General features: G+C 43.8%; 6 protein-coding genes and 1 non-coding gene across 7 annotated transcripts; 4 read left to right on the top strand and 3 right to left on the bottom strand.

Annotated features, from left to right (window-relative positions):
* The first annotated feature begins 287 nt into the window (after window positions 1-287).
* On the top strand, window positions 288-1915 carry V2V93DRAFT_373338 (NADP-dependent oxidoreductase domain-containing protein). The gene is made up of 2 exons (XM_066910953.1): window positions 288-1081; window positions 1137-1915. Exons 1-2 carry the CDS (start codon window positions 322-324, stop codon window positions 1598-1600), a joined length of 1224 nt encoding a protein of 407 aa, XP_066764524.1. The 5' UTR covers window positions 288-321; the 3' UTR covers window positions 1601-1915.
* V2V93DRAFT_387732 (uncharacterized protein) lies at window positions 1593-3106 on the bottom strand. Its single transcript, XM_066912307.1, has 3 exons — window positions 3006-3106; window positions 2845-2944; window positions 1593-2780 (listed from the first exon to the last, which is right to left on the bottom strand). The coding sequence occupies exons 1-3, from the start codon at window positions 3024-3026 to the stop codon at window positions 1906-1908; spliced, it is 996 nt and encodes a 331-aa protein (XP_066764523.1). The 5' UTR covers window positions 3027-3106; the 3' UTR covers window positions 1593-1905.
* Window positions 3107-3260: 154 nt separating this feature from the next.
* On the bottom strand, window positions 3261-4132 carry V2V93DRAFT_326778 (glutathione S-transferase; the record flags this gene model as incomplete). Its single annotated transcript, XM_066907537.1, has 3 exons — window positions 3261-3610; window positions 3664-3860; window positions 3918-4132. The coding sequence occupies 3 exons, from the start codon at window positions 4130-4132 to the stop codon at window positions 3261-3263; spliced, it is 762 nt and encodes a 253-aa protein (XP_066764522.1).
* A 451-nt stretch (window positions 4133-4583) lies between these two features.
* Window positions 4584-5607, top strand: V2V93DRAFT_373334 (CoA-binding protein). Its single transcript, XM_066910952.1, has one exon. The coding sequence runs from the start codon at window positions 4864-4866 to the stop codon at window positions 5299-5301; it is 438 nt and encodes a 145-aa protein (XP_066764521.1). The 5' UTR covers window positions 4584-4863; the 3' UTR covers window positions 5302-5607.
* V2V93DRAFT_t50 lies at window positions 5396-5482 on the bottom strand. Its single transcript has one exon. It is a non-coding gene; the product is annotated as a tRNA-Tyr (tRNA).
* A 147-nt stretch (window positions 5608-5754) lies between the features above and the next one.
* On the top strand, window positions 5755-11513 carry V2V93DRAFT_381690 (uncharacterized protein; the record flags this gene model as incomplete). Its single annotated transcript, XM_066912116.1, has 4 exons — window positions 5755-7954; window positions 8009-8577; window positions 8641-11194; window positions 11254-11513. The coding sequence occupies 4 exons, from the start codon at window positions 5755-5757 to the stop codon at window positions 11511-11513; spliced, it is 5583 nt and encodes a 1860-aa protein (XP_066764520.1).
* A 1393-nt stretch (window positions 11514-12906) lies between these two features.
* On the top strand, window positions 12907-14351 carry V2V93DRAFT_373332 (major facilitator superfamily domain-containing protein). Its single transcript, XM_066910951.1, has one exon. The coding sequence runs from the start codon at window positions 13067-13069 to the stop codon at window positions 14204-14206; it is 1140 nt and encodes a 379-aa protein (XP_066764519.1). The 5' UTR covers window positions 12907-13066; the 3' UTR covers window positions 14207-14351.
* Window positions 14352-14494: the final 143 nt, after the last annotated feature.

The raw sequence follows: 14494 nt of genomic DNA, 5'->3' as shown, positions 1-14494 counted from the left end.
ATAGTTGCTGTAGAATACCCAGCTATAGCTTGAAGTAGCGTGGGGCGGATGAATTAGTCGATATTGTATCAAATTAGCTGCCGCATTTTCACTGATAGATGCCTGTAAATAGTATCAAATTTAGACAAAAAATTGTTTAATTATCAGCCAGTAAATTAAAATAATGATTTAATAAAACTATAGCCAAAGATATTGTTTAAGGCATTGCACATAGTACCCGATAACAGTATTAAGGTTTTAAGGATGATTATGCATTGTCACGCAACTCCAAACTGATTTAATGCGAAAAGCGCAATCGTCGATCAACATTTTTCTGATTTTATGCCTTCTTTTGCTTCAATTGGCGGATTTCGCATTTATTTTCCGAGATTACGCTTTCATCGATTATTTATTTGCGTCTTTGCTGCTCTCATCCTCTTCCTTTTTCTCATCGTCACTCTCCGCCCTGATCCTTCGAAAACTCGTGTCTACACCATTCATCCGCAACTAAAGCTGCCTTCCGATAAGGACTCGCTGGCTTTTGGATTCGAACCGCTGAATAATCCTGCTATTGCGAGAGAAGTTCAGGAATACAAATTACGCAAGCAACAGGAAGCTGCAGACTCACAAGAGTATATCCAAAACTTATCTCCGCCGGAATTACAGCAACGAGCACGGCAGAAACTCGCCGAAAAAACCAAAAAGGAGAGATTACAAGCTGCCGAGAAGAAAGCAGCAAAAATAAAATTTGAGAATTTGGCAATCACCCAAGCGGATTCTGCTTTAAATAATACTTCAACCACTCTATACAAAAAAAACCAAATGTCATTCTCGGCTGCTGGAATCACATTAAAGAGCAAAGTCAAGCTCTCTTCTGGCTATGAAATGCCGATCCTGGGATTTGGAGTTTATCAGTCATACGGTGAGGAAGTCATAAATTCAGTCTATCATGCATTGAAGACTGGTTATCGGCATATCGACTCTGCCACTCTGTACGAAAACGAGCGTGAAGTTGGCGTTGCTGTCAAGAAATGGATTCACGATACCGGCGGCAAGAGAGAGGAGATCTTTTATACCACCAAAATCTGGGATACTGATCAAGGCATGTATTTAGCTTTGCCCTCCAAATATACAAAGTCGCTCATCAATATTTTTAGGTTACAAAAACACAAAAAAGGCAATCAATTGGTCGCTGCGTGAATGTGATCTCGGGTACATTGATCTCTACCTAATCCACTCTCCATACCCCGGTCGTCAACTTCGAAAAGAGACTTGGAAAGCAATGGAGGAAGCCGTTCAAGAAGGCAAAATTCGCTCTATTGGCGTTTCAAACTACGGAATCAAGCATTTGAAAGAAATGGAGGAATATGCTACCATCAAACCTGCCGTCGACCAACTTGAAGTTCATCCGTTTTTAACAAGAAAAGAACTGGTCGATTATTGCCAGGAGCATGATATCGTTGTTGAGGCATTCTGCCCAATTACTCGTGGTTTGAAGTTCAAAGATAAACGTGTCCAGGCTCTCGTTGGCAAGTATCAGCGCTCGCCAGCGCAAATCATGCTGCGATGGAGTTTGGAGCGGGTGAGTACTGATGCTTTGCTGCTTAATTTTACCTGCTAATATGTTTCATAGGGTCTCGTGCCGCTTCCGAAAAGCTCTAATCCAAAGCGCATTGAAGAGAATGCAAAGATTTTCGATTTTCAACTGCAGCCTTCTGATGTTGAGTCACTTATGACAAAGGAGTATTACATTGTTGACTGGGATCCAACTAATGTTGCCTGATTAGTTATTTAGTAAGATAATTAATTGCAATTGAGTATGTGAATAATTTATATTATTCTGCGTTAAAGTAATCAAATGTAAATTCCTGCAGAGACCTCAATAGTTTAAAAAATCTTTTGAGCACGCTATATAGATACAGCGTTCTAATTAGTGATGCCAACCACAAGTCTTCCATTCTCATTCTTAACAACAAGTCTCTTGAGTAACTCAGCCTTTGTAATATGTCTAGTCTCTTTATTTTGCTTCAAGCGCTTGGCAAGTCCTCTAAGTTGTAATCCCTTTGCTGATTTTTTTACCGTTGAAAGAATAAAATTTTGAAGAGCTTCTTGAGTAAGAGCTGAGCCAGCATTAATGGGTTCGGCCGTTCCATTAGCGGTCTTGATTTTCTTGGATGAGTCGTCTTCTTCATTGTCAGAGTCGGATTCAGAGTCGTCCGAGTCTTTCGACTTGCGCTTCTTTGAGTCTTTCGTCTTTGCTGCTTTCTCTGCTGCTTTCTTAGCCTCTTCAGCTTTCTTAGCCTCTTCAGCTTTCTTAGCCTCTTCAGCTTTCTTAGCCTCTTCAATCTTCTTAGCCTCTTCGATCTTCTTTGCCACTTCAGCTGCCTTTGCTGCTTCTTCTATCTTCTTATCCTCTTCAGCTTTTCGTTGCTCTTCCCAACGTTTCAACTTCTTTTGCTTTTTAGTTAGTTTGCTTTCATCGTCAGCAGCAGCTGGAGTCTCAGTCTCAGTCTCCACTTGCTCTTTTTTCTCTTCCAGCAAAGTAGGCTCTTTCTTATCTTCTGATTTATCTTCAGAAAGCTCAACGGGTTCAAGCGCAGACTCAGAGGAAGTGTCTTTCTTTGACTTTTTCTGCTTCTTTGCCGGTACTGCGTCAGCGGCTGGTTCCTCCTTTTTCTCTTCTGCTTTCTTCTCTACATTCTTCTTTGCATTTGGATCATTATGTTTAGGTCCTTTATAGAGCGCCTTTTGGTATTTCTCAGCTTCAGAGATACAGCTTGTATGACTTTGAAAGTCCAATCCTGATTACACAATCTCGTTAACAACTTTGTATATTATATACTCCAAAAAGTAGCGCTTTCATACCTTGAAATGTGGTAGAGCAGTCAAGACATGTAAAATATGCGCCACGGCACATTTGACGATGCTTCATCAGATTCTTCTTTTGGATGGTATCATTGCAGACCTATAGTTTCTCTTGCTTAGTACACACGCACGACTCATTCGCATAGGTTAATAATCCATACCTCGCATGAAAAGCTAACCATGACTGCTTGCACTATGTTTTTATTTATTTATTCCGTTAAAAAAATAAATGAGTGCTCGTTTGGATTGGTATTGTTTTGAGATTCTGGGAAAAAAAAATTTGGGCGTTGGGAGGTTTCCAGAAAATATTTAATGCCCTAAACCGCTGGGTTTGTTCGCGCTTTAATAATGTACAAATTACAAAATTACTATTACAGCAACATATATCAAACAAACAGACTCAAGGTAAATGAAGATTAATCTCTACTGACCATCAAAGGAATAGGTCCAGCAGGAACAACGGCCGACTGCGTAGCCGTCGCATACCCTTTCTTCAGCTGTTCCAAAAATGTAGTTTCCTTAAACACTTTTGGGAAATCATAATATAAATGCATAAGCCAGTTTTGCAAATTTGGAAATCCATAGCGAATCATTTTGATGTTGCAACGAAAAATTGTGAAGTATGCTGCGTCGAAACGGATGATAGTCACGAAGAGACGAATATCTGCTTCAGATAATTTCGAGCCGAGGATGAATTCGCGACCGTCGGAGAGAATCTTCTCAAGCCTCTCCAGAGACTCAAATAGGGGATAAACATTTTCATCATCTACATTATAAATCAATATATGTTTCAGTAATCTAGGGAAAATAAACACTAACAAGCTTCTTGAGTTGATGCAAAGCCAGTTTTGTAGACCCCATTGTTAACCGTGTTGTAGACCCATTCATTCATCTCGTCGATCTCGGCACGCAAGTCTTCGGGATATACGTCAATTGCAGCTTTATCAGCAGGAAGAAAATCATTAAATGCGGTATTAAAAATTCTAATGATTTCACTAGACTCATTATTCACAATTCTGCAAATCTAACAATTAGCGTCAATATCAGGTACAATAATTCATATAAATACTCACGTCTCGTACTTGCGATCCCAAAGCATAGGTACAGTAAATCGCTTATCATAGCTGGGATCAGCTTTAAAGTAGAATTCTCGTAGATATTTGAATCCATAATAAGGGTCTTTAGCAGGCGAATTGTCAACCTCTTCGAAAAACCATCCTTTCTCCCCCAGAACCCAGTGTAGCCAAACCACATCAATAAACTCTTCCAACCCCTTCAATTTTACCATGATAAGTGCTCGATGAGCCCATGGGCAAACAGCACTAATGTAGAGCACATATCGTCCCTTCTCAGGTTGGAATTTTGCATCCCCTACCGCGATAACGTCGCGAAAGGCGGCGGCTTGACGGCGGAACTTGCCGTCCACGTCGGCTTGTTTGGTTCGTTGGTCGACTTCAACGCCGGGGCCTTTGGAGTTAGGATCGTCCGGAAGAGCGGGCATGACTATAAGATCAATTGCAGTTGAACGAGTCCGATATCAGTCTTGATGATGAGAGTTGAGAGTTGATTTTTCATGCGAGGCTACGACTCCGGCGGTATTAAGATCCTCGGCTGTTGACGCATAGACTCAGCCGCATGCATATTATATTATACATTTATACCATAGATACAGAATAAATGTGAATATATCCCTTTTAGAATTAATCCGTAAGCAGCTGATTAATAGCATTCTAAAGACTGTCGCGAAGCTCTGCTTTTGGTCTAGGCGGTTCATTGCGATGCCATCTATACAATAGAAACTTAACGATAGCCAGTAATAGATTGCAATGCTCTTACTTGTCGGTTAATTTGCAATTGCAATCACCAAATTTTTGAACACTAAAGACTGGGTAGGTTTCGGCAATGACGTAGGGTTTCTCTTAATTGCACTTGTTTGTAATCATTCCCCGCGCACGAGGTTTGTCCACTCACGATTCTTTCAAGCTCATCCGAGAAGTCGTCATTATCGGTCCTCAGAAAATGTCAGTAGAGCCTCTTCGCAAATTTTTCTCTGCAAGTCAGTTCGCCGTCGTCGGCGCTTCGACCGATACCGCAAAGTTTGGTAACAAAATTCTCAAATGGTACGTCGACCACAGTTTACCAGTCACAGGAATCAACCCTAGTGAGCCAACTGTCTATGGGATCAAGTCTGCAGCTTCCCTTGATGCTTTACTGAGCCAGATCGGTTCAGATGCGCCACTTTCAGTCAGTATCGTTACACCGCCGCCCGTGAGCAGAGAAGCAGTCAAGTTCTTGAGCCAGGTCGGCGAGAACAGAATTAAAGGAGTCTGGCTGCAGCCCGGTAGTTTTGATCAGAGTACATTGGACGCAGGTAGTGATAAATTGAATCTAATTGCTGGAGGTCGGTGCGTTCTTGTCGAAGGCGAGAGCGGGCTTCAGGCAGTTGGCAAGCTATGAAAGGCTTCGCGATATATGATATCTGCCACATTATTTCAGAAAACAGCGACTATAATTTCCCATTAAATTGAATATGCAAAAAATAATATCCCAGTCTCCGGAGCGTGACTCGAACACGCGATTTTCAGATAAATGGCAAAACTATTACAGTCTGACGCCTTACCAGCTTGGCCATCCGGAGCGCGAAATTGCACTGTAATTATGCAACCACATTGGGCCTTCAAAACCCTAAACGGAGTTTATATTATTGGCCATTTTATTGATTATGGCTAGTAAATAATTTGTAAAAGTGCACGAAGAGTAGCAACATTTGTTTACTTAGTAAAGCAGACTGACGCCTAACGCGACCCGCCGCTGATGGTCTTACGCGTGCGCATACACGCGTCCGCGCGTTTCTAATCTTCTACCCTCTTAAGCACATTTAGTCACTGAATAGTTTAGTTTGATTTGACTATGTCTTGGACAGCATCGTCAGATTCACCGAACGCGAACGACTTGCGTCTTCATGTCCGCAATCTCGGGATCCAAACATGTCCGGGCAGTTCGACACCGAGCGGTAGTATACACGAGAAGCTCACCGACGGTCCAGAGCCAGCACATGGCGACGGAGAATTGATTTCTTGGGCGGCACTACCGGGATCTGAAGATTTAGTGGTTCGACAGCATGTTGTGGAATGGTTTATTGGAGGTATCTCTCAGCGCCGGTTTGGATTTCCTGATGAGCTTGTCTCGCATGCATTATTCGCATTCTTCAATGATCCGGCTCATGCGGATAGCGACGAAACTACGTATTCATCGAAAAGTACAAATAAACCTGTCGCAGAAATACAGAGTCGCGCAATTGTGATCTTTGTCAGTGATTCTGCCCACCTCTACTTTATTTCCGGTGCTCATTTTATAGTCAGTATACCATTTGCTGTCAAAACAGTATTTGCATCCGACAGAGGTTTGATCATTGAGCGAGACGACTCGCAAGATGGTGCCGCTGGACATCCGACAAAGTCATTGTTTCTAAATCTAGAGCACAGTGACTGGCAACCGTCAACCGGAGCCCCAAAGATGCCTCGATTTTTTTCACTAGTTGACCCCCTTGCTGAGCTTGGTGTAGTTATACAGTCAGAAAGACTTAAACGAACTTCTGGAACTGCTGCTGGTTTTGTGTCCTCAGAGACTCTGGTCTTTGTGTCTGAACAGATGCAGATTTCACGACCTGGCATAGCAGCCACTTATGATTCTGCAACGCAAATGCTCAATGTTTATCAATTTAGATATCTACGAAGAGCCGGGAATAATCCTACGCGCCGGCGAACAATGTCAAGGCGTCATTCATCAATGGTGCATGCGTTGAATGATGATTCTATAAGCGTTGATCTTTCATTGTCGTTGGATGCTCCATCGAGCGGGCGCATCTCATCTTCTCGCGCTGATACTTCGTTGCAGTTAGATCGTATGGGTCCACCCGGATTTGATTATCCGGACGGTGCTAGTGGCGGTTCCGCAATCTCAGGTCCGTTTCTCTCCTGGTGGTACGATGTGGAGAATCTTAGACAGGAGGTTGAATTCACATTAATAGAGGCGTTTCCATTCAAAGGACCGGCAAATAAATTGAGGGCATTTGACATAGAATACGGAGATAAGGTTAACGACAGTGGAAGCCACCAGTTACTAGCTGTTGTCAATAAAGCAGAGGAGAGTTTACTGGTTTTGCAATTTTCCATTAATCACTATCGGTGGCGGTTTGAAGGATCCTCCTCATATACCGTGAAAGACGCAATACCGCTGCGAGATGAGGTATCTGTAATACCTGTTCGACCTAGAATGCCTTCTCTCCTTCTTGTTCGCACCGATGGTACTCTTGCCTTATTGAGCTGCAAATTTCGTCTCTACTCGCCCCGCTTAGCTGTTCGGGGACAGGTAGAGGAAATAGAGAGAGCGGTTGGAAATATAGCCTATATCAGAATGAAGTCTGGAAATCTATACAAAATTGAAATAGTGTTATCTCCCAAGCCTGAATTTATTCAAAAGGCGATTCAAATATTTGGGACAATGCTTTCGCCAATTCAGCAAGTTATTTTCAGTTTTAGATTCTCTGCTGCTTTGAATTATCTGTCTGTGATTAAGCAGCCTGATGCAGCTTCGCGAGACTGGGCTGCCTTTGTTATCGCGTTGTTCGCATCATGGATTGGGCCTGGATCGCAGTCTTCGCAGCCAGAAACCGATCAAGGACATACCTACAGCGCATTTCTGTTGCAACAGGCCAAATCCTCGTTTTATAATTCTAAAACAGTAGTATCACAGTCGTGGTTCAAATTGCTTTCTGTACCATATAATATCACTGCTGGAAGATGGTTTCTCTCCGATTTAGTGGATGCAGCAGTACTGCAAGCCTCCGCCTTCGAGAAAGCTCTCGCTGTTACCAATGGATCTTCATTAGCTTTTGATCATCCTAAAGTGGACGATGCATGGTCGCGTCCTGTTTCTGCTGTTGTTACTTGTGCTTTGCATCTTTATGTTGAGGAATTGAAGCTTGATATCGCAATGACTGAATCGAAGAGGAAGTTCTCACTGCTGATGGGTCAGTTGGTTCGGTGGCTGGGCTGGTCTGATGAGTGGACTGAGATTTATACGAATGCTGATTTCGCATATGACGAAGGTAAATCAATATTTGCCGTCACTTTATTGGCAACTACTAATCTTTTTCCTATAGCTGATCGCTTTTCGTTTCCACACATTTTCCAGTCACCACCCAATATACTCGCTAGTCTTTACAACGTTCTCACGGCTTCGGGTGCCATAGATATGCCCACTCTTTACGACCTCTACAATCAGCATCGCTCGAGTGACATCATGCTGCCTCTCGTACAGTACTCTCCCGCTGACTTGCAATTTCTTCTTGACAGATCAGCATTTGTGGTTGGATTATTCAAGCAATTGAGTGTACAACCTCACGACTCCATATACCAGCATATTATCGACTATGCATTTTCGACTCTGCACCGACAGGTATCACCTTTATCTACAAAATCTCACCGAGGCAGGTCACCTCGCAATGCTGAAAACTACGGACGATTACTTAATAACGAGGTCGAGCGATTTCCAGAGTGTATTATAATTGTGTTGAAAGAGGCGATGCTATGGTGCCAAGAAAATACTCCGACAGGGTGGACTAGCGAGCAATTAGAATTCGTTGGACGGAGGGATTTGAAGAAGTTAGTTGACTCGCAAGATCAAGTTGAGCAGTCATTTTATCATAATATCAGTCAGCAGCGTCGAGCGGTAAGTTTTCATGATTTTTTTTTCTAGTTTTGTTTTTCGTCGAAACTACTAACGAGACTCCAGCCAACTCGCGAAAATGCGCGTGAGATTTCACAGATTGTACAGTCGCTGACGCTTGATACCGAGTCAACTGGACCGTGGGATGGAAGCTCCGAAGCTGATCATGCGCTTGTTTCGCGTTTAATATTCCGCGAAGATCGCCGCATGTCTGAAGTTCAAAAATTACTGCAGACCACTCGCATGCAAACCGGCAAATTTGAATATAGTCAATTATCTTCGTCATTTAATGAGGCGGATATGCATACTGCGCAGCAAGAGCTTGCGAGAATGATAGGTATTCGCTCGCTTGCGGTTCCGGTTGGTCGCGGGGCAATATTATATTGTGCAAGAGTGCCGCTTATGACGGAAAAGTTCCCGATCCCGAAAATGAATTTCAATATTTTGATGAAACCGCTGATGGCTACGATTGTCGTCGACAAACATGTTATGGCTGAGCAAAATATTTCGTGGGGTCTATTTCATAATGGTGTTGCCTCCGGATTGAGCGTCGCCAAGGACGCTAAAGAAATCACTGGATCGTGGATTGTGTATAATAAACCATCGGAGTTAAATGCGCAGCACGCAGGATTTCTATTGGGACTTGGTCTTAACGGACATTTGAAGAATTTGGCGGAGTGGCATATATACAATTATCTTCGACCAAAGCATACGCATACGTCGATTGCGCTGTTATTAGGGATGTCGGCGTCATATCTAGGTTCCATGGATGCAAAAATGACAAAAGTATTATCAGTACACGTGGTTGCATTACTACCATCGGGATCCGCTGATCTTAATATCTCTAGTCAAATGCAGACGGCGGGGATACTGGGTGTCGGACTGCTTTATTATGGATCGCATCATCGTCGAATGAGCGAGATATTGATTTCACAGATAGATCAGCATAATGCATCGGGCATAATGGGTACAAGGTATGGCTCGCGGTATCCTTTGCATCCGTCTGTAAACGAAGCAAATAATGGCACAAACAACGGGACACTAGATGGCTCGGATATTTCTCAGGATGAAGGATATCTGTTGGCAGTCGGATTTGCGTTAGGATTAATTAATATTGGGAGTGGAGGCGACGACATTGCGGTGACTAGTCTTGGCGATTTGCACTTAATGGAACGGTTGCTTGTAATAGGCACTGGCACAATGGGCGGTAGCGGTAAAATTCATGGGTCGCATGTCGGCGGGGGTATAGCTGGTGATGCTTCTACACAGAAGCATCATTTACTCGATAAATGTGCGTCTGGAAGTATTATGGCCCTCTTGTTGATCTATCTCAAGACCGAGAGCAAGAGAGTTGCTGAGAAGATTGATGTTCCAGAGACAGAGATGCTGTTTGAGTATGTGCGACCGGATTTATTACTTTTGCGCACACTTGCCAGTCGATTAATTATGTGGAACACGGTTGGCAAAAATATGAAATGGATCATGAATACCATTCGGCCATTTTTACGTTCGCGAGCAAACCTGAGAGATGTGATTGTGCTTGATAGCGATGATTTACCGTTGTTGAATATTGTCTCTGGCTTATGCTTTGCCATGGGCGTGCGTTATGCAGGAACCGCAGATGCGGAGGTCAAGCAGACGCTGATATACTATCTTGATCAGTTTATGCGATTGTGCGTATTACCAGCAAGCACACATGACCAGCGGATGACAAAAGCGACGGCGAGGACATGTCAGAATGTGCTTGTGTTGGCTGCAGCCGTAGTTATGGCTGGCACAGGGGATTTGGATATAATGAGACGAATTCGGAGACTGCATCATACTGTTGACGCTGCTGCTACGTATGGTGGACATCTTGCTACGCACCTCGCCCTAGGACTGCTGTTTCTGGGCGGAGGCGAGTACACTATTGATACATGGGACAAATTCAACGCGTCTTCTTTTGAGAAAAGTGATGAAGAGTTGCGAAAGAAAGCAATAAGCGAGAACCCGGGGTATTTGGCAATTGCGGGGCTTATTATTTCACTGTATCCGCAGTTTCCAAATGATGTGCTTGATAACCAAGTACATTTACAAGCATTTAGACATTTCTGGACTTTTGCGTGTCGTAAGCGATGTCTTGTCGTGCGAGATATTGAGACGCTGAGGCCTATAGTTATGCCAATCACTATTGGGTACGAGAAGAGTTGTGATGAGATTGAGGAAATCAGTATTACCGCGCCGTGCTTGTTACCTCCGTTAGAGAAAATCATGTGGTTAAAGACGATGTCTAGTGAACATTGGCCTGTTGTGCTTGATTTACAGGGTAATAGCTCGCACGCAAAGGCGTTGAGGCAAGGATTGACAGTCTATGCCGAAGATCGCAAGACAGGGCAAGTGCGACGAAGGACGGATGGTAGCGTTCCTATCGGAGATGTACTGCGTGGACTTGGACCTCCGCTGGAGATGAACAGAGGTCAAGTCCGAGAGGAGGATAAAGTAAAGGCTTATGCGGGTGCACTTCAGAGTGGGTGGAGTGGGTTGAGTAATACAGGGTCATTTGCTGCTCAGCGACTATTAGAGGTCGGGTTACATAACGAGATGGACCAGGCCGAAAAAGCGCTGATTGTTCCCCCTGATGGTGAGTTCCATATTTGCAGACGGATGATAATAGTATTGCTGACAATTATACACTATTAGTATACCTTCGACGACCGCAGATCGAGTCGACTAGTGCCGATATAGCCGGTATGCTTGCTAGTTATATCGAAAATCCTGCGTCTGTCGATAATTTATGGAATGTTAAAGTGGCAGTATATGGATTCCCACGATGGGCGGAATCTACGAGTTACGCAGCAAAGGGTGAAAGCAGTCCGTTGCTCTTTGTGCCGTATGAAACTCTAGAGAGGTTGAAAGTTGGAATATGGAGAATGCGACAGCAGGCAGCAGTTAATGGCTAGTGATGTCTTTTCTATCAGTACGATGTGATATATTTATAATGTACATATATACTTTGAAAGTGTTTACAGAAAGAGATACATTATTTACGATCAAATTCTTATCAGTATGAACGTGTGCGGCCTTTTGAAGATGTAAGACAATCGGGAGAGTATTCAGAAAGAAGCTTGGTTTCAATAAAGCAGCATGAGGTATAGAAATGAGATCTTCTTAGGCGGAAATGACTAGTGATTGAGACGAGTTGTTGATATACTTGTCTTGCTTTGCGATAGATCTTTGTTAGACAGTTATCCTGGTCACTTTCTATATAATTGCTATAATTATTACTAGGAAGGCTGCGGAGTGAAGAAGGTCTCGGGCAACTCCGAGGACTCGGACGATTGCGAAGGATGCGGCTCAGAGGTGCGGCGGTGAATGTAAACAAAAGACAAGAGCCAACGACGACGAAAACCAAGCCAAGAGCTGAAGGAATAAGAGCAGAGATAGGGATTGTATGCTAATCGGCTGTGTCCGCAACTGTTGTTTATGTTATTGTTATTTTTTTTACCGCTGTTCTGTTGCTGTACGTGAATATGAGTCTAGTGTAGTACTCTATCTGATTTAGGAAGCCGCGCCCGTGATGTATATCTTCATCGGCCCAAGCACATAATAAACGGCAAATACAATTGATCTGCAACAATGCGTATAATATTCTGAATGGCATATAATCATTTCTGTGGAGAGAGAAGGCAGAAGGGGCAAGGAAGGGAGACGGTAAATGACGTCGCTCAAGGCCGGAGTTCGCAGTCGCCCGGAGGCTAGCGCAAAGCTTTTCGTTTACAAATGTCTTTCTGCTGCGAATACTTATCGATAGCAAAACTCCTCTGCTGCTCCCTTTGTTGCCATTTATTTGTGCTCTTTGCTCTTATCGCCTGTCCTCTCACTGCTCTTGTAGTTCGTCGCCCGAAAGCTCATTATAGACTCGTCTTTAGACCAATCTCTTCCGACATCTCTTCGGTTTGAACATACGCTCGCATACATCACACTTTGCTAATCGATCGTCCTTGTTGATCATCTCGTCACTTATCTCAAGCATATATACAGTCTCCCCATCGTCATCACACCGCCGACATGGTCAACCTCTACCAGACATTCCCTCGCAAATCTAACCAATCCTCGACGATGCGCCGCCACTCGTCCTCGAGCGCGATGCGTCCGCTTCTCGTCGTACCTTCATCAACCGACGACGATACCGACTATGACGACAACGACACGGCGCCCATGGTCCGTACCCGGACCAGCACTAGCATATACGATGCTCCGTACTGGAAATATCTCGAAGACGAAACTGAAGAATTGCGGCGATTTCGAACCACATCGACGTATGCTACTTACAATAACTTTCTGTTTGAGCAGGCCGGTGAATCTTCCGAGTATTTGCCTGATGTAGGAATCAGACGTATGTGCTTTCATCTTGTTTTACACTTTCTATTTCATTTTGATAACTGTCTAACCTATCACAGCATGGCTTGCTGCAATCGGTGGCTTCGCCGCGCAATTCTGCTCATTTGGATACATGAACGTCATTGGAGTCTTCCAGACGTACTATGAAAACAACCAGCTCTCTGACCTCTCTCCTTCCACAATCTCCTGGATTGGCTCTATCCAGACCTTCATTCTCGCTATGGGTGGTCTCTTTGCCGGCCGCATGTGCGATATGTACGGTCCGCGCTATCTTACTATTCCAGGATCCATTCTGCTGACAATTGGTGTTTCGACGACGGCTGTCTGCACGGAGTACTACCAGTTTATTCTTGCTCAGGGTGTCTGCTCTGCATTTGGTGCATCATTGCTTTTTTACGCTACTACTGCAGCTATCACCGGATGGTTTTCTGAGCGTCGTGGTCTTGCATTTGGTGTTGCCGCTTCTGGAGCTTCGTTCGGCGGAGTTGCTCTTCCGTTCTTGTTTGACGGCGTCGTGCGCAGATATTCCTTTACAGCTGCTGTGTTTTGTGTCGGCGCTCTTCTTTTCTTCTTCTCGGCCCTTGCTGCTATTCTTACTACTTCACGTATTCCTCCTTCCGGACGCGAGCCTTACCAGTTTGTGCACTTTTACCTCAAGCCATATTTGGATCCTGTGTTTGCTCTCGTCACGTTGTCGCTCACACTTACGTACCTTGGCTTGTTTGTCCCGTTTGCATTCATTGCCTCACATGCGCTTTCTAATGGAATCTCTCAATCTTCAGCGTTTCATCTTGTGGCTTACTTGAACGCAGGATCGTTCGCCGGCAGATTATATAGCGGTATGCTATCTGACAAGATTGGAAAGTTCTCTGTCTTTTTCCTAGTCACATTACTTTCCGGACTTGTTGTCCTGCCATTCTGGTACTTGGTTAACGAAGAAAGCTGGATCGTTGTCGTAGCTGTCGCTTATGGATTTGCGTCTGGGGGTGTGTTGGCAATGTATCCTGCCCTGGTTGCGCAAATTAGTCCCGTCACGGAAATTGGTACTAGACTTGGATCTTTGAGTGCGGCTATTGCCTTTGGCGCCCTGGCTTCGCTGCCTATTGCTGGTGCATTGGTAGGCTCGGATAGCTATAATCCGAATTTCAATGCGATGCAGCTGTATGCTGGTGTTGTTATCTTGGCTGGTGCTGGTATGGCTATGCTTGCAAAGGCTAGAGGTACTCGCGGTAATCTTTTTGCCAAGGAATAAGTCAGTCTCCATGATCAACAATTAATGAATCTCGAGAAGGCGCGTCTTTTAGGGACTGCTTTATGCTTCTTCTTTTCTTTTCTTAAGCCTTTTTTTATTTTTTTTATCTTATTTTATTTTTCATTTATTTTGCATTTGGGAGTTTCGGTTTTTGATTGTATAAATGATTTGATATTGGCATAATCAGTTTATATGACTTTCAGGAAATATTTTGGAGTAGGGAATAAAGGGGGGAAAGTTCATGACTCATGGGTTTCTTTGCACGTTTCATCGTTTATATTGTCTACC

Source organism: Kockiozyma suomiensis (assembly GCF_038497685.1).
Source record: "Kockiozyma suomiensis strain NRRL Y-17356 unplaced genomic scaffold V2V93scaffold_11, whole genome shotgun sequence".
Lineage (NCBI taxonomy): Eukaryota > Fungi > Ascomycota > Lipomycetes > Lipomycetales > Lipomycetaceae > Kockiozyma > Kockiozyma suomiensis.
The sequence above is the reverse complement of the archived record's forward strand: the minus strand, read 5'-3'. Positions and strand labels throughout refer to the sequence as shown.